Below are 19,213 nucleotides of genomic sequence, written 5' to 3'. Positions count from 1 at the left end.
GCCGGGAAAACGCCGCGCCTCAGTTCCGCCGAGCCGGGAGGGTGCGCGTGCGCGGGCTCCCGGTCGCGGATTGCGCCTGCGCGCCGCCGCCGGCCTCGTGATGAACTTCCGGCCGCCGAGCTGCTGGCGCCCCGCGGGTCCGAGCGTGGACGTCTGGGCAAGCGGTGGGGCTCCGGGCCCAGCGTATAGCCGCTCCCCGCGCGGCCGTGTCTGCGGAGGCCACTTGTCAGGGTGCTCGGACCTGCGGGAGCGGCGCGGTGAGCCGCTCTGGAGGAGCGTGCCGTGCGGCCGCCCAGCCGGAGACATCCCCGCGACTTGTTGAGTAAGGTCGGTAGCGCCGGGCGCGCCGCGGGAAGGGCTTGTGCTCCTGGCGAGTTGGTTCCTGCCAAAGGCCTGAAAAGCTTAAGTTAAGTTAAAGGAACCCCAGGTTTCCAGCTTGTGTAGAAAAGTCAGACTGGCCGCATCGGCCCCAGAATCACGGGCGTCCCCGCTGCCCGGCAGGTGCGCCTCAGCGAGACGCGGGTCTGCCTGGTTCGCGCTGGCATCCCCAGGATTCGTCCTCAGACTGAAACCGGGTCTGAAAGCCCCAACCAGCGCCTTAGTTCCCTGGAATTTCACGTTATTAAGGAGCTTTTGGATAAACGTGTGTTACTACTGTCCTTACGGTAACAGTAGCCTCGTTTGAACCGTGCTAGTTTAGGACAGCCTTTCACGGGTACCTCGGAGTTAAGAAGGCACGATGCCCCTGCCCCCACCCTGCTGCCTTTTTCGGGGGCAAGAAAGCGTGCTTAGCAGTGTCCCGACTTGGCCGGCGCCAGCAAGCGCGGCCGTTGGATGCTCCCCGGGTCGTGGCGTCTCCAAGCAGTGCTCTCATATGGGGTCGGTGAGGATGGGGGCTCAGGAGAGAGGCCAAGCTACAGACCGATCTTTGACGTCCTCAGCATGTGCACGGCAGCTGACTGTCTCAAGCTGAAGAGAAAAGACAGAAACAGACAGAAGTCTATTAGAACATTCTAACTGGTGTTAGACAAGCGTGTGGAGAGGGAGCAGCCAGGGACACAGGGAGAAAACCAAGGGAGCATCGTGGCAGGAGCCAGGGAGCAATGCTCCCCACTCCCAGAGGCAAGAAGCTCTGTAAGAGTGAAGTAGAGGAAGAAAGAAAAGATGTACCTTGGGTTTAGCAACAAGGAGATTGTCTTGTGACCGATCAAGACTAGTCTCATTGGAGTGGTTAGGGGAGAAGAAGCATAAAGAAATGAAGAGTTGGAGGTGACTCGAGAGGCTTGGCTGTGGAGAAGTGTGGGAGCTAGAAGGGTGGTGTGGGGTTGAGGTGCTTCAAGATAGGAGGTTTTTGAGCAGCTTGAAGCTGATGAGAGGGAGTCCGTGCAGAGAGAAAGTTTGTGGTTACAGCAGAAAGAGGAACAGTGACTAAAAGTCCCCGGAAGATAGGAGGGGAATGACATCCATAGTGAGAATAACATTCACTTTGGGCACAAGGCAAACACTTTTCATACCAAAGGGAGGGAGGGAAGATAGGTTGCAGTTGCAGGTAACCTTGTGTGTTTATTGGAATGAAAGGGAAGGAATTCTCTAATACCTTCTATTTTCACTATGAATGAGTGAAACAAAACATCTACTGAAAACAAGAAGGGGGGTAAGAAAGCTAAGGTTTAAGCAGTGTGGAAAAGATACAAAATAACTGATGTAGAAAACTTAATGCATAACTCAGTAGAAAGCATGGTAGAGTGTGGGTTCCTTTGAATTTGGAGGCCATGAGTTTATCCTCTTGATCTAAGATCAGGTAGAAAGAGTTTTAAATAGTGTAATTACTTTGGAGACCAGAGTTTACTCAGATGTTTTTATTTCATAAATATTTACATCCTGGCACCGCAGAGACCATGTTAGCTCAATCTCCACACCACACTTTTCTTCCAACTTCTTAGACCTCTGTTAGACATCTCATTTGTATACATGTTTAAAACTGAATTTATGGTCTTCATCTGAAAGCCTCTTCCTCTGTAGATTCCACAGCAAAGAATACTGCCAGAAATTAAGAGGGTCATTTCCTAAGGATGAAACAGTACATTAATCAAACAGTTGTAACAATTCTAGTTTTGCACCTAATAATAAAGCTTTAAAATACATGAAGCAAAACCAGATTTTTAAAAAATCAAAACCCAATTATAAATGGGTGTTGTAGATTGTAGTTGGAGATTTCAATAACCCTTTCACAGTATATGGTAGAACAAGCACTGAGAAGTTCACCAAAGATCTAATTGAATGATTCTATCAACCAGCTTGACCTAATGGACATTTATGGAACACTTTACCCAATACCAGCAAAATATACGTTTTCAAGTATGTAAAGAACATTTACCAAGATGGATCATTTTATGGGCTATGAAACAAATATGTTCTCTGACCACAGTGCAATTAAGTTAAAAATCCGTGATAAGTGTCTGGAAAATTTAAATATTTGGAAACTGAATGACTCACTTGTAAATTACCAATGGGCCAAAGGAGAAATCAGAAGGAAAATTAAATTTTGAAGTGAATGAAAGTAAACATGCAACATTTTAAAATTTGTGGGATGTAGCCAAAACAATACTAGAAGATAGTTTCAAACCAATAATTTCAGCCATTCATCTTAAGAAACAAGAAAAACAAGAGCAGATGAAACCCAAAGTGAGTACAAAAAGGGAAATAATAAGTGTCGGAGTGGAAAACAAAAACAAAATCTGTGACAACAAAAGCTGATTCTTTGAGAAGACCAGTAAAATACAGAAATCCCTGGCCATATTGAACGAGAAAAAAAGAAAAAAGAAAAGAAAGACAAATTAACAGTATCATGAATAAGAGTGATGATGTCAGTGCTGAAAGGATAATAAGAGAAAGAGAACCTGAACATTTTATGCCAACAAATTCAGCAGCTTAGACTAAAGGAACAGATTCCTTGGAAGACACTACCATGGCTCTGTCACTCAAGGAAAAAAGCAATAGATAACTTGAATAGCTTCATATCTATTAAAGCATTGAATTTATAGTTAAAAACTAGAAATATTTTAATTCTGCATAAACTGAAAATCAAAGGAAGGAGGTATTAACCAACCCAGCCCACTCTATAAGGACAACACAATTCTGACACTGAAATTTGACAAAGACGTTACAAGAAGAGAAAAAGACTAATTTAATCTCTTGTGGACATAGATACAAAAAATATTTTTAAAACATGTTTTAGAAAGTTAAATCCAACACCGCAGGAAGGATAGTACAGTGTGACAAAGTGAGGTTTATCCCAGGAGCCCAAAGTTGGCTTTGCATTTGAAGATTGATCATTGTAATTTACACTATTAACAGAGTGAAAAAGAAAACCAAATGGATCATCTTATTAGACAAAAAACATGATGAGACCCAAAATCCATTCCTAATTAAAAAAAGAAAAATAACTGCCAGCAAACTGGGAATGAAATGAAGCTTCGCCAGCATATTAAGGGCATTTATGGCGCTCCTGGGGGCTCAGTTATCCAACTCTTGATTTCAGTTCAGGGTGATCTCAGATTCAGGTTTATGATGTCAAGGTCATAAAGTCGGGCCATATCTGGCTCTGCACGGAGCATGGAGCCTGCTTGAGATTCTCTCCCTCTCCCTTTGCCCCTCCCTGCCATGTGCATGCTCATTCTCTCTCTCCCTCAAAAAATAAATAAAATAATTTGGGGCACCTGGGGGCCTCAGTTGGTTGGGCAACTGTCTTTGGCTCAGGTCATGATCCTGGAGTCTCAGAATCAAGTTCCACGTTGGGCTCCCTGCTCAGTGGGGAGTCTGCTTCTCCCTCTGACCTCTCCCCTCTCACACAAACTTTCTCTCTCTCTCATTTCTTTCTCTCAAGTAAAAAATAAAAATTTTTTTTTCACTATTAATTTTTTTTTCCAATTTATTTATTTTCAGAAAAACAGTATTCATTATTTTTTCACCACACCCAGTGCTCCATGCAAGCTGTGCCCTCTATAATACCCACCACCTGGTACCCCAACCTCCCACCCCCCCGCCACTTCAAACCCCTCAGATTGTTTTTCAGAGTCCATAGTCTCTCATGGTTCATCTCCCCTTCCAATTTACCCAAAAGCACATACCCTCCCCAATGTCCATAACCCTACCCCCCTTCTCCCAACCCCCCTCCCCCCAGCAACCCACAGTTTGTTTCGTGAGATTAAGAGTCACTTATAGTTTGTCTCCCTCCCTATCCCATCTTGTTTCATTGATTCTTCTCCTGCCCACTTAAGCCCCCATGTTGCATTACCACTCCCTCATATCAGGGAGATCATATGATAGTTGTCTTTCTCCGCTTGACTTATTTCGCTAAGCATGATACGCTCTAGTTCCATCCATGTTGTCGCAAATGGCAAGATTTCGTTTCTTTTGATGGCTGCATAGTATTCCATTGTATATATATACCACATCTTCTTGATCCATTCATCTGTTGATGGACATCTAGGTTCTTTCCATAGTTTGGCTATTGTGGACATTGCTGCTATAAACATTCGGGTGCACGTGCCCCTTTGAATCACTACGTTTGTATCTTTAGGGTAAATTCCCAGTAGTGCAATTGCTGGGTCATAGGGCAGTTCTATTTTCAACATTTTGAGGAACCTCCATGCTGTTTTCCAGAGTGGTTGCACCAACTTGCATTCCCACCAACAGTGTAGGAGGGTTCCCCTTTCTCCGCATCCTCGCCAGCATCTGTCATTTCCTGACTTGTTGATTTTAGCCATTCTGACTGGTGTGAGGTGATATCTCATTGTGGTTTTGATTTGTATTTCCCTGATGCCGAGTGATACGGAGCACTTTTTCATGTGTCTGTTGGCCATCTGGATGTCTTCTTTGCAGAAACGTCTGTTCATGTCCTCTGCCCATTTCTTGATTGGATTATTTGTTCTTTGGGTGTTGAGTTTGCTAAGTTCTTTATAGATTTTGGACACTAGTCCTTTATCTGATATGTCGTTTGCAAATATCTTCTCCCATTCTGTCAGTTGTCTTTTGGTTTTGTTAACTGTTTCCTTTGCTGTGCAAAAGCTTTTGATTTTGATGAAATCCCAAAAGTTCATTTTTGCCTTTGCTTCCCTTGCCTTTGGCGATGTTCCTAGGAAGATGTTGCTGCGGCTGAGGTCGAAGAGGTTGCTGCCTGTGTTCTCCTCAAGGATTTTGATGGATTCCTTTCTCACATTGAGGTCCTTAATCCATTTTGAATCTATTTTTGTGTGTGGTGTAAGGAAATGGTCCAATTTCATTTTTCTGCACGTGGCTGTCCAATTTTCCCAACACCATTTATTGAAGAGGCTGTCTTTTTTCCATTGGACATTCTTTCCTGCTTTGTCGAAGATTAGTTGACCATAGAGTTGAGGGTCTATTTCTGGGCTCTCTATTCTGTTCCATTGGTCTATGTGTCTGTTTTTGTGCCAAAAATAAAATTTTTTTTTTAATTTATTTGACAGAGAGAGATCACAAGTAGGCAGAGAGGCAGGCAGAGAGAGAGAGGAGGAAGCAGGCTCCCCGCTGAGCAGAGAGCCGGATGCGGGACTCGATCCCAGGACCCTGAGATCATGACCTGAGCCGAAGGCAGCGGCTCAACCCATTGAGCCACCCAGGCGCCCAAAAATAAAATAATGGTATATATGAAAAGGCTATAGCTGACATATGGAATAATAAAAAACTGGATCAGTAACAAGCCAGAGTTGTCAGGTCTTACCTCTTCTGCTCATCATTGTAGAAGAAATTCTAGCCAGTGTAATGAGGCAAGAAAAAAAATCCCCCAGATTGAAAATAACAAGTAAAATTGTTTATGAAGATGACATAATTCTTTATATTACTTTCCCAGTCTTGGTACCATTGATATTTGGGGCCAGATAATTCCTTGTTGAACTAAAGGGGTGGCATTGTCGTCTAGTGTGTTGTTGAACGTTAAGCAGCACCTGTACCTCTTATCCCCAGGATACTATTAACATATGTCATTTGTCACAACCAGAAATCTCTTCAGACGTTGCCAAATATCCCTAAAGGGACATTACCACCCTCAGTTGACACTCACTGCTCTATGTAAAAAACAAAACAAAAAACCACAACACACACACAAATGGGATCTGCAGAAAGAGCTACTAGTACTAGTAAGTGAATTTAGCAAGATTGAAGAGTATGAGTTCCATATGCAAAAAATAAGTCCCATTATTTCTCGATAACCAGCGAGGTAGTAGAAGTTGAAATGAAGGGGAGATGCCATTTACAACAGCATCAAAAAATATTAAGTGCTTGGGATAAATCTGAAAAAAAGATATGCAAGATTTATACACTGAAAACTAAAAAATGTGGCTGGGAGAAATTAAAGACATTTATAAATGGAGAGAATACACCATATTCATAAATTGGGAGATTCGGTCAGACTGATTCTTGTCAAATTGATCTATAGGTCCAGTGCAGTTCCTGGCAAAATCCAAGCAGACTTTTTGTAAAAATGGACACACTGATTCTAAAATTAATTTGGAACTGCAGAGGAAGTAGAATCCTCCAAATGAGTTTGAACAAGGGCAGGTTATATGACTTACATTGCCTAATTAACCACAGTGCTAGTTATAAAACCACAGTAATCAAAGTAGTATGGTACTGATTAAAGGTAAGTAAATCTGCAGCAGAATAGTCAGAAATTGGCTCACAAGTACATACAAGGTCAGTTGATTTTTGACAAAGGAGTAAAAGTAATTGAAGAAAAGATAGGTAGTCTTTTCAAAAAAATGATGCTGGAAAAATTGGATATCCTTGTGTTTAAAAATGTTGATTCATACCTTGTATTATATACCAAAAAATTATAAATCTAAATGGGAAACCTGAAACCATAAAACTTAGGAAAAGTGACATATTTTGGTATGACACTAAAGCACAACCAATAAAAGAAACAGTTAGCCTGGATTTAATCAAAATGTACTTCAGAGTACATTGAAATGGGTAAACTGGTACATCTATAAAATGGATTATTACTTAGCAGTAAAAAGAAATGAGCTGCAAAACCATGAAAAGACGTGGAAGAACCTTGAATGTGTATTACTTAGTGAAAGAAGTCAGTTTGAAAAGGCCACATACTGTATGATTCCAATTACATGACATTCTGGGAAAGGACAAACTCTGGGGATGGTAAAAAGATGAATGGTTGCCAGGGGTTTCTGGGGAGGGTGGGGTAAGTAGGGGGAACACTGGATTTTTAGGGCAGTTAAATTTCTGGATGATAGTGTAATGGTGGATACAAGTCATGTATGTGTCAGAACCTCTGTATTTGTCAGAACCTGTAGAACTCTAATGTAAACTATAGACTTAATGATGTTATCAGTATGGCTCATCAGTTGCACCACTAATGTGAGATGTTAATGGGAAATTGGAGGGGGAGTGCTGAAAAGATACATGGAAACTCTACTTTTGCTCAGTTTCCCTCCTAAAACTTTTAGGAGGCTTTAAAAAATAGCCCATGAGGGAGGGGTGCCTGGGTGCCTCAGTCAGTAGAGTCTAAGACTCTTGATCCCCTTGTTGTGAGTTCAAGCCCCACATTGGGTATGGGGGCCTACTAGAAGTACATAAATCGGGACACCTGGGTGGCTCAGTCGGTTAAATGGCTGCCTTCAGCCCAGGTCATGATCCCAGAGTCCTGGGATCAAGTCCTGCATCAGGCTTCCTGCTCAGTGGAGAGCCTGCTTCTCCCTCTCCCTCTCTCTGCCACTCTGCCTACTTGTGCTCTCTATCTCTTGGTCAAATAAATAAATATTTTTTTAAAAATACATAAATTTATTTTAAAATAGCCTATAATTTTTTTTAAAGATTTAATTTATTTGACAGAGATCACAAGTAGGCAGAGAGGCAGGCAGGGAGAGAGGGGGAAACAGGCTCCCTGCTGAGCAGAGAGCCTGATGGTGGGGCTTGATCCCAGGAACCTGAGGTCAAGACCTGGGCCGAAGGCAGAGGCTTAACCCACTAAGCCACCCAGGTGCCCCAATATTTTTTGTTATTTTTATTATAGCTGTCCTGGAGGATAATTATCTCATCACTTTTATTTACTTTTCTCTAATGTAATCTAGTGATGCTGTGCATCTTTTCACGTGCTTGTTGGCCAATAATACATCTTTTTTGAAGAAATGTATATTCATATCCTTTGCCTATTTTTTGAATTGGGTTGTCTTTTTACCATTGAACTGTAAGGGTTCTTCATATATTTTGGATGCTAAACTTTTCTCAGATAATATGATATGCAAATATTTTCTCTCATTCTGTGGATCATTTTTTCAGTTTATTAATAGTGTCCTTTGAGGCAAAAAAAATTCAAATCTTGATGAACTCCATTTCCTGTTTTTGTTATTATTTGTGCTTTTGGTGTCATATTTAAGGGTCCTTTGCCAAATGCAAGGCCATGAAGATTTCCTCTCGGTGTTTTAGCTCTTACATTTAGGTCTTTGATCCATTTTTAATTAATTTCTGTATATGATATGAGGTAGGATCCAAATTCATTCTTATTTTTTTTAAGATTTTATTTATTATTTATTTGACAGACAGAGATCACAACTAGGCAGAGAGGCAGGCAGAGAGAGAGGAAGGGAAGCAGGCTCGCGGCCAAGCAGAGAGCCTGATGCAGGGCTCCATCCCAAGCAGAGAGCCTGATGCAGGGCTCCATCCCAGGACCCTGGGATCATGACCTGGGCCGAAGGCAGAGGCTTTAACCCATTGAGCCACCCAGGCACCCCCACGTTCATTCTTTTACATGTGAATATCCAGTTGTCTCATCACTTTTTGTGGAAAAGACTGTTTTTCCCCATTGAGTAGTTTTGGAAGGCAGCTATGCTCACCACTATACCACCAACGCTGCACCCCATTGAGTAGTTTTGGCAGTCTTATCAAAAACTAGTTGACCATGAATATAGTGGTCTGTTTCTGAATTCTCAGTTCTCCTCTGTTGATCCATATGGCCTGTACTGGCACTACACTTTTGATTACCATAGCTTTATAGTAAGTTTTGAAATGAAGAAGTGGTAGTTGTCCAGCTTTATTCTTCTTTCTCAAGATTGTTTTGGGTATTCTGTAAATAGTCAAAGGTTCCTTAAATTCCATATGAATTTTAGGGTCAGCTTATTCTGCATAGAAGGCAGTTGGAATTTTGGTAGAGATTGCATTCAATCTGTCCGTCAGTTTGGGAAGTATTGCCATTGTAATGATATTAAGTCCTTCCATTGGATGTTTTTCCATTTACATCAGTCTTTTTCAATCTCTTTCAACAATGTTTTGCACTTCCTTTGTTAATTTGTTAATATTTTTAATGTTCTTATAAATGTGATTGTTTTCAGAAGTTTTTCTCAGATCAGTGTTCGCTAGTGTATACAAATGCAGTTGATTTTTCTATATTGATCTCGTTTCCTGCAGCCTTAGTGAACTCATTTATTAGATGTAAGTTTTCTTGTGTGGATTCCTTAGGATTGTCTTTGTGTAAAATCACACCCCCCTGCAAATAGAGATAGTTTCACTTCCTTTCCAGTATAATATGCCTTATATTTTATTTTCTTGCCTGAGTGCTTTGGGTATAACCTTAACAGTATGGTGTTGAATGGTGTTGCTGATCTGGGGCAGGGGTGGGGAGGTGGTCTGTCTTTCACTACTGAGTGTGATGTTAGCTGTGAGACTTTTGTGGATACCATCTATCAGATTGACAGAGCTGACTTCCATTCTTAGTTTGTTGAATGTTTTTATCATGAAGAAGATAATCCAAAGTATTGGATTTTGTCAGATGCAGATGCATCTGTTGAGATGATTGTGTAGTTTTGTTTTTTTGTTCCTTTGGTGTGGTATATTACAGTCACTAATTTTTTATTTTAAACCAACCTTATATTCTTGGAATAAATCCCACTTGGTCATGGTATACAGCCCTTTTTATACATTGCTGGATTCCATTTGTTAACATTTTATTGAGGATCTTTGTGTCTATTTTTAACATGTTCTGATTATTTAAAAATAATATTTGAGAAAGTTTAAATAAAAAACATCTAAAAAAATATAGCAGATATGTTTCCCAAAATTAGTCAGTGCCTAAAAAACACATGTAACTTTTTGTCTTATTTTTTGGCATGAATATTTTCACTCTCCTTGCTCACCCCCTTTCCCCTAGTCTCTCCCTTTTGAGAAATAAAGTGTTAAGAGTTCAGTGCTGGCCGTCATGGCATAAGCCACCTTTCTCTCTTGCTGATGACAGGTAAAAGCTCGGGATAAAATACTGAAAACAATGCAAAGCCGATAGATTGGGAAGGGTAGTTGAAACTTGGAGCAGTGACCCACGTAAGTTTGTGTTTTCCATTTTTTAAAATCTCTTTTTCCCACGGCTTTGACCATAGGCCAGGTATCTACTGTGAGGCTGTGCTGTGAGTTGCACAGACAGCAAAAACCCTTAAGAGAAAGCCCCCCTCTTTCTGCCTAGAAGAACTGAGGAAAGGGGCCCCTGTAAGCAGACGCATGTGAGGGAAAGGCAAAAGAACTAGAATACTCAGAACAGTTTTGAAAAAGAACAAAGTTGGAGGACTTGCTCTGTCAGATATCAAGACTTACTAATGAAGCTGTAGTCAAGACTGATACCGGCAAAGGAATAGGTACATAATAACCTACTTGGACAGAATAGATGCTCCCAAGATAGACCTGCACAGATACAAGTTTTGACCCAAATGTAAAGGCAGTTGAGTGGAGAAAGGATAGTCTTTCAGCAGGTGGTATTGGAATGATCAAACGTCCATCTGCAAAAAAGGAAAGCTCAAATACACCTTGCATGTTATATACAAATTATATAATAATAATAATAAGTAATTTATAAAAATTACAAAATAGGTAAAAATCTATCATCCACTGAAAGTAAAACCTAAAACTTTAAAACTTCTAGAAGAAAACAGGATGTCTTTGTCATCTTGAATTAAGCAAAGCCTTGTTAGATATGACACTGAAAGAATGGTCTGTGAAAGAAAAGTTGAGGGACTCCAGGGTGGCTCAGTCGGTGAAGCGTCTGCCTTTGGCTCAGGTCACAATCCCGGGGGTCCTGGGATGGAGTCCTGCATCAGGCTCCCTGCTCAGCGGGGAGTCTGCTTTTCCCTTTCCCTCTCTTTGCTGCTCCCCCTGCTTGTGTGCTCTCTCTCTCTGACAAATAAAATCTTTAAAAAAAAGAGAAAAGTTGAGTTGAACTACATCAAAATTTAACCCTTCTGTGCTCTACACTACAAGAGAATGAAAGACAAGCCACAGACTGCAAGCAAATATTTGCAAATTACATACCTAACAAAGGACTTCTAACCAGAATATATAAAGAAATCTCAAAACTCAATAACGACACAAAGAACTCCCCCCAGAGTAAACCAAAAGATTCTAACAGACACTTTGCTACGAAAGGTACACAGACAAAACGCACATGAAAATACCCAATTAGTCAGTAGGGAAATGTTACACAAGATACATTCCACATCTATTAGCATAGCTACAGTTAAAAGGTAACTTTAAAAATCCTCCCAAACCAAGTGCTGGGGAGGTTGAGGAGCAGCTGTAGTTTCCAGACACTGCCAGTAGGAACACAGTGGCACAGCTCCTTGGGTGAGTGGTTTGGCAGTTTCTCGCAAAGTGAAACATGCATTTGCCCAGCAGATGCATTTTAAGGTATTTACCCAAGGGAAATAAAAACACGTTTCCACAAATACTTGGGAGCAGATATGTATAGTGGCTTTATTTAAAACCACCAAGAACTAGAAACAAGCCACGTTTTCCAGGTAGTGAGTGGATAAACAAAGGGGTCCATCCATACAGTAGAATTAAGTACATGGCAGTAAAAAATTTATTATTGCTACTCCCAAAACACAGGTGACTCTTGGGCGTGTCATGCTGACTGAAAGAAGCCAGGCTCAGAAGGGCCCATGGGTTATGAACCCATTTATGGGACATTCTGGAAAGGGCAAACTGATGGTAACAGAAAACATAAATGGTGGCCATTTGGGGTGGTGGAAGGCTTGAGCACAGACGGTGTGCTCAGGGACTTCTGAACCACATTGTGACTGTGGTCATGCTTACACACCTGTGTGCACGTGTCAAACATTTATAGACCTGTACACCAGGAGGAGTGATCATTATGTAAGCTTTAAAAAGTGAACAAAGTGAGGGGCACCTGGGTGGCTCAGTGGGCTAAGCCTCTGCCTTCAGCTCAGGTCATGATCTTAGGGTCCTGGGATCGAGCCCCACATTGGGCTCTCTGCTCAGCAGGGAGTCTGCTTCCCCCTCTCTCTGCCTGTCTCTCTGCCTACTTGTGATCTCTGTCTGTCAAATAAATAAATAAAATCTTAAAAAAAAGAAAAGTGAACAAAGTGAGAAGTTCTGGATACATCTGAAAGCTAAAGTCCCCTTCCCACCAGAGCTCCCACGCCACCCTGCCGAGGTCATCATGTTACCATCATGAAGTTGGCGAGTGCCGGCCTCGCTTGGTCCTGTATCCTTACTGTGCACGTTTGTATAATCACAGGAGGACAGATGGTCACTGTGTTTTAAACATTATGTAAGTGGTATAATTGTATGTGTATTTTCTTTGCAACATGATTTATTTCTCTTAACATTGTATTTCTGAGTTTTATACATGCCCGCATCTGTTTCTTTTATCTTTACTTCCTGTCTAAGTAGCGGGGCTGCCCTCACAAGACCCCACAGGCCCAGCCTTCAGCGACAGGCTGCTAAGTCTCCCGGTTCTGGAGGCTGAAGTCTGAGCACGCTGTGGCGGCCCGCAGACCTTCTCATGATGGCCTCACTCAGGGCCTCTCCTCTCTCCTCACCCCTGCCTGTGGTCCCTCTCCTCATGCCATCCCACTCTGGGGGTTAGGGCTTCCGTGGAGGTGTTTGGGGAACACAAACATTCAGTTGTTAGCACTTTCTAATAGTTCATTTAGTGTTTAATAATAGAGCGTTTTTGACATCTGTTTAAATAAACTACACCAGTGCACATCCCATGGGTCTCTATTTCTGTGTCTGCATGCCTGAGGCTGCACCTAGAAATGGAGGCCCCCCTTATAGGGTGTGCATGCCTCACTTCGTTAATGATTATTGTCTCTGTACGCGTGTGGCACCCTTTACATCCTGCCCAAGTCTGTGTCCCCACGACCTCATCACTCGTGATGGACTTTCGCAGACCTTAGTGGTACCTCATTGTTTTCACTAGCATTTCCCTAGTCGCTGACAAAGCCGAGTATCTTACATGTTTGATTTTCCTGCCCACAAATTGCCCATAAGCCTCCTTTATCTGTTTCTGGCGGTGGGGCTCATTTTCATTGTGTCCTGTCCTTGCGAGGGCTGGCACTCTGTTTTAATCCGAGTCTCTGTGACTTGGACCTATAGAACATCCCACATTTAGTCCACAGCCATACTGCCCTGAACGCGCCCAGTCTCAGCTGATCTCGGAAGCCAAGCAGGGTCAAGCCCGGTTAGTACTTGGATGCAAGAACATCCCACGGTTAGGATGAAAGTGTCTAACAGCGCAGGGTCTGGTGTTGGGGTCAGGGGTTTCAGGCTGGTGACACAATGTGTGGAGTGCCTACCTTGTATCTATGTGCTTTCTCTCATTTCTCCCATTTCTAGAGGAGAGGCAGGCACTGAGCGTGACTCCCAGGTGACAGTGCTCTTCCTGAGGCTGGAAGTACAGGGGCTTCCTGAGAGAGGACCAGTGGCACAGTAGGTCCTCCCAGCCACCACTAAGGCCTGGTCGGGAAGGGCGTCCTGCTCTCAGGCACCAATGCGCCCTGTGTTGCAGCTGAAGCCAGCAGGGGTGGGCCTCATTAGCACTCGGGCCTGCTCAGATCTGTGCTTCTTTCCCAGGCCCCACCATGTCCGGGCCCCAGACCCCAGAACCGGCCCTCGGGATACAGGGAGATGCCCCCACGGGCGCAAGGGACGAGGACGCTGCTGACGGGATCCAGCACTCACACCGCATGCTCAGCTTCAGTGATGCTCTCCTGTCCATCATCGCCACTGTGATGGTCTGTGGGCCTCCCAGACCCCCCTCTCACATTGGGACCCCGGCCACCCCCTCTCGAGAGGCCTTCTGGTAGACCTTGGCCCAGCATAGACCCTGCCCTGTCTCAGCAGTGTTCTGGGGTCCCCTGGCCACCCAAACAGCTGGATGGGTGGGGGGAGCAGGCCAGCACTGGCCCAAGTCCCTGACACCCTGACATCCAAGGAATGGTCTGTGCACAGCCCAAGAAATGTCCCTCGTTCTTTTTGTGTCTTTGCTCTCATAGATCCTGCCTGTGACCCACACGGAGATCTCCCCAGAACAGGTACTTGGGGAACCACAGTCTGCAGTATCCCGGGTGAGGGTGCCAGAGACTCACTCCATCCACGAGCCCAGTTTTAGACCCCCCAGGCTGTGCCTGGCTGGGAGCATTGGGGCAAGGTTGTCTTCTGCTCCCTCGGCCACCCTCATCGGTCGCAGTCCTGGCCTGCAGATGGGGGCAGTGCTCTCAAAGTGAGCCTTCAGGGTGGGCTGAGGACAGTGCAGAAGCCCGTCTGGCTGTGGGTCTGGAAGCCGGTTCCCAGTGCCCGCGGAGTGTCCGTCATGGTGGGCGTTGAGGGGCTGAGGGCAGCTTGCAGCTGCAGGGCAGGAGCCTCCTCGGTGCACAGGGACATTTGGGTTTTGTCATGGAAGTGAGTGGGAAACTTTTCTAAAGCAGAGTTTCTGTATGTTTTGACAGAATATTTCTGTTTTCTAAGTTAAGTCATGACACTAGGCACCTCAAAAGCTGGACATGACTTCGGGAGACTCTTGAAAGTCCCTGGGCATGCCTGTGTGAGCGTGCCTCGCCCAGCCCCTCTGAACAGGGGTGTAGTTTGGGCCCAGAGGAGTGAGGGTGCGAGGGGCTAGGTCTGCAGGGCCCACCGGCACAGCTGCCATCTGGGCTTCAGCTCCAGCGAGCACGCTCAGCCTGGACACACTGGGAATCACAGGAACTGCTCAGAATTTGCCTTCTGTATCTCTGCCAAAAGGGCTGTACCTCTGGTGGGGTTTTGAAGAGAATTCAATAACAATGCCGGTGTAGCCGGGGAGTGGCCATGGGAGTGTGGCAGGCCTGGTGCCACTCTGCTCCTTAGCCGCCCTCCTCAGAGGAGGACTGGTACCCACTGGGGCCCTGGTGCTTGCCTAGCTGTGTCTGCGCCAGAATCTTCTCTGGGGAGGGGTTGGGCCTAGGCCAGGTCAGAATGGGGTATGGGTGAGGGGCACCTGGGGGGCTCAGTTGGACGTCTGACTCTTGGTTTCAGCTCAGGTTCTGATCTCCCGGATGGTCAGCTCGAGCCCCACATCGGGCTCTGAGCCCAGTGGGGAGTTGGCTACAGATTCTCCCTCTTCTGCCCTTCCCCAGTCCACACGTGCTCTACCTCTAAAATAAATAAAATGTTTTAACAAAGAAAAAAGGTGGGTGTGGATGTGTGACCGGAGATGCCAGGAGGTGACACAGGAAGATGTTTGCAGTGAGCCCCACTTGTCTGCAGCTGGGGCCCCTCATTTGGAGAGCAGTACTTGTGAAATCTTGTGTGTGTTGGCGGGTGCATGGAGAAGCTCTGAGCCAGAAAGTTGTGCAGCGATCTGGGACGCCTTCATAGAGGACAGTGCTGGAAGGCATCAGCCAGCGGGCAGTCCTCCCAACTTGAAGGGAAAGACTAGTCAAGGCCCAGAAAATCTAGCAATTCAGAAACTCTGAATCCTCAGTGCAGTACTGGTGTGTTGGGTGAGACACCCACCGGTTGCAGGTAAAGAACCAGTGAAAATGGTAAAGCAATCAGTTTTCCACTTGGAGTTTTTGCTGATAAAGTCCAAGCTTTTTCCGTCCGAGTGCCTTCCCACCTAGGGGAGGCACCGCCACAACCTCACCAGGCTTCGGAGCTCCGTCAGATTCAGGTGTCTGGCAGCTCAGGTGGCTCCCTGCTCTGGATGAGGGGGTCTGTGCCTCAGGAGTCGGCATTTCAGCAGGAAGCTGCACACGAGATCCCTGAACAGGCACCTATGGGACTTGGGGCATCGGTGTTTTGGGGCAAGGGGCAGGGAGCTGGGGAGGCTGCCCTGAAGAGGAGCCTCAGGAGGGGCTGGGCTCCAAGCTGAGCCAAGAACCCTGGACGGGGCCACCGGCGGCCATGGAGTGAAGCGGTTTCTGACAGTGACGCTCTTCTGTCCACCAGTTTGACAAAAGTATACAGAAACTTCTGGCAACCAGGATTGCTGTTTATCTGATGACGTTTCTCATCGTGACTGTGGCCTGGGCGGCACACACAAGGTACGGAACGAGGCTGGGGGCTTTTTCCAGGCTGAGGTCCACGTGTTGGGGCTCACTCGGTGTGTGTGCCCTGTGGCTGCAAGCCTCTGCCTCTCCGCCGTCCTGTGACACAGGGTCACCCACTCCCACGGGCGCAGATGCCAGGCCTCAAGATGGGGCAGGACTCTGGCGAGGAGTAGGAGGCTGTGTTGTGAGCAGAGCAGCTTTTAGGGACTTAGGCCTACTTCCATGCCAAGAGAGGTTCCTGGGGATCCACCAGAGCTGCGGGGGAGCAGAGAGCCCCAGGCGGGGCGGCGGGCAGGCAGGCTCTCAGAAGAGCGTTGGGGCAGGACGTGCACTGATGCCCTCAGTTAGCTCTCTGCCCACGCGGAGGCAACACTTACAGGTGGGGGTGCCGGATGCACAGGGAAACCGGGCGCCCCTCAGACACAGGCACTCGCATTGACAGTGTCTGGCCGCGTACATTACAAACTTGTTTTCAGCAAGAGGACCGTTTCTGGCAGGGACAAGTGGCCCTCCGTAAGGGCTTAGGGGAGGGCTTTTCTCTTCCACCTCGCTTGTCCATGGATAGTGAGGAGGGCCACAGCCACCCTCTGCCTGGTGCCGCTGGTGGCCCTGCCAGCACCTGATGTAGCTGAGCCCCTGTCACTCCAATGGCATGGACAGAGCCACACAGCACCTCGTGTGTGTGCTGAGCCATCCACGGTCACACTTGGGGGTGCAGTACCCAGAGCGGCACAGATTGACCTGGGGCCCTCACGGCTATGCTCCATGGGTCGCCAGTGGGGCTGCTGTCCCAAGGGGATGTAGCCCTGAGTACTGGCCCCCTTGAGCTTCTTTGGCCCCTGGCTGGATCTGGGTGGGGATGGGGGTACTGAGGCCCACTGAGCCCTGCCCAGGAGAAGGTCCTGTCCTCAGAGGGGTCAGAGTCCTGAGGGGTCTCCATGGAGGGGCTGGGGGAGTTCCTCAGTCGCTCGTAGTCCCTGGCCCTGTATTTAGTTTTCTGTCTCACCTCCCTGCCTCCATATCCAGCCACCTCCCTGTTCGATAGGGTGTTTCAGCGTGCTTAGTGTATGGCAACCCCAGAAGGACTTCCTTTTTTAAGAATGGTCTTCGGACACAAGACCTGAAGAACGGGTTTCCTGGGGGTTTGACTTCTCCTCAGGGTTCCAGTCTCCCAGCGTTGCCAGGGGATGTCCCAGAGCCCTTGGGGCTCCTCCCAAGGGCACACCCTCCCTCCACAGCCCCCTCTGTAGGTTCCGCACACGCACCCCAGCTCTCTTGGAAACCACACACCCCAAGTTACAAGAGCCCATGCGAATGGGAGCAGCGCATTTTCTAGGGACTTAGGGTTTCCTGTTTGTATTTTCAGTGTCTTCCAAAGTTTGTACAGTAGGTAGTATTCTAAATTTGGTTAAAGATGACATATGTGGGGCGCCTGGGGGGCTCAGTCCGTTAAGCACTCAGCTCTTGAGTTGGGCTCAGGTCACAGTCTCAGGGTCCTGAGATCAAGCCCCACATCCCGCTCCACCCTGGGCAAGGAGCCTGCTTGAGATTCTTTGTCTCCCTCTCCCTCTGCCCCTCCCTCCAAAATGACATCTTTTACTGATACTTTAATCAACAAATGCTGGGCCCTGTGTAGATGCTGTTAGAGCCCCTTTACTGACAGCATGCCTTCCTCATTTTCTTACACGGTTTAGACTGTTCCAGGTTGTTGGGAAAATAGATGACACGCTTGCTTTGCTTAACCTGGTGAGTCCTTTCATTTCTTGAGAAATGATTATGTTTGTAGGCCTGTCCTCCAAGGAAGGCAAGCAGGGTCTTGACCTTTCTGGTGCCTGTGGGGTATGGAACCTGGAACCCACCAGCACCCACTCCTGGGCTCCTCATACGTCCTCCCTGGGGACACCCCTGAGAAGATGAGGCCCCTCCCCTCCTTGTCGGGTGGTGAGGGTGTGAGCTTCCTGGGGGTCTAGGAGGTAGACTATGACAGCCTGCAGGTGGGGCACTGCCAAAGATTGCCCTGGGCAGGAGGTCCTGGAGCCATCTGCCTGTCTTCCCCTCCTGCCCTTCCTCCTCCTTTCTAGGCCTGCATGATGACCATCACCTTCCTACCGTTCACTGTGAGTACCTGCATTTCCTCCCTGGGGCCAGCCTGCCCTCCCCTGGGCAAGAGGACTCAAGACCCAGGATGCCTCCGCCTTGGAAACACTCAGACTGGTGGGGTGGTCTAGGGCCCAAGCGCCATGCTATGAAGAGGAGAAAAGCCCCAAGAGAGCTGGCAGCAGTCTTGGCTGCTTTGGGGGTGGGCATACCTCGGGTTCCAAGGCTGGTTGAAGGAGGGGAAAGCCTTCCCAGAAGGGGCCTGCAATGGCAGAGATGCCAGCTTGGCCTCTTAAGGGCCTGACGAGGGGCATCCTTTCCATGCTTAACGACACTCCTGCTCCTGCCTGGCCTGCATCCCTCTGCCGTGAGCCATCCTGGGCCCCTCCCTGGCAGCTCCTTCACATCTGCCCTGACTCTCAGTTCTGATAGAACTGTGGTCTGGGTGTGCAGGGCTGTGTGTCACAGAGAATTCTTCATGAATTTGATGACGTTTCAACTAGAAAGGCTGGAAGCATTCTGTGGAATTGCTGTGGTCGCAAGGGACACCCTCCGGGTCTTAGCCCAGTGTGTGCACCTGGCCGGGAGCAGGGGACTCGTGGGGTTGCGGGGACCTGCCAAACCTGGTTGTGTCTTGTCTTGTGTTTTTGGCTGCAGTTTTCCTTAATGGTGACCTTCCCTGAGGTGCCTCTAGGCATCTTCTTGTTCTGTATGTGTGTGATCACCATCGGGGCCGTGCAGGTAGGACCCCCCCAGCCTGCCTTCCC

The 19,213-nt window shown here is 46.8% G+C and overlaps 1 protein-coding gene across 3 annotated transcripts in view; it reads left to right on the top strand.

Moving 5' to 3' along the window:
• Positions 1–108: 108 nt before the first annotated feature.
• TMEM175 (transmembrane protein 175) overlaps positions 109–19,213 on the top strand; it is a 26,032-nt gene continuing 6,927 nt past the window's right edge. For 2 of the 3 annotated variants that reach the window (XM_044267987.1, XM_044267985.1), the window contains exons 1-7: positions 109–327; positions 13,894–14,054; positions 14,316–14,354; positions 16,249–16,343; positions 18,044–18,095; positions 18,431–18,466; positions 19,104–19,187. In XM_044267987.1, the coding sequence (XP_044123922.1) occupies positions 13,902–14,054; positions 14,316–14,354; positions 16,249–16,343; positions 18,044–18,095; positions 18,431–18,466; positions 19,104–19,187 (459 nt within the window). In that variant the 5' untranslated portion in view covers positions 109–327; positions 13,894–13,901. Of the gene's footprint in view, positions 328–13,656; positions 13,750–13,893; positions 14,055–14,315; positions 14,355–16,248; positions 16,344–18,043; positions 18,096–18,430; positions 18,467–19,103; positions 19,188–19,213 lie in introns of all 3 variants that reach the window. The other variant, XM_044267986.1, reaches the window with a different exon arrangement.

Source organism: Neovison vison, chromosome 11 (assembly GCF_020171115.1).
Source record: "Neovison vison isolate M4711 chromosome 11, ASM_NN_V1, whole genome shotgun sequence".
NCBI lineage: Eukaryota > Metazoa > Chordata > Mammalia > Carnivora > Mustelidae > Neogale > Neogale vison.
This window is presented reverse-complemented; position numbering and strand designations above follow the sequence as displayed.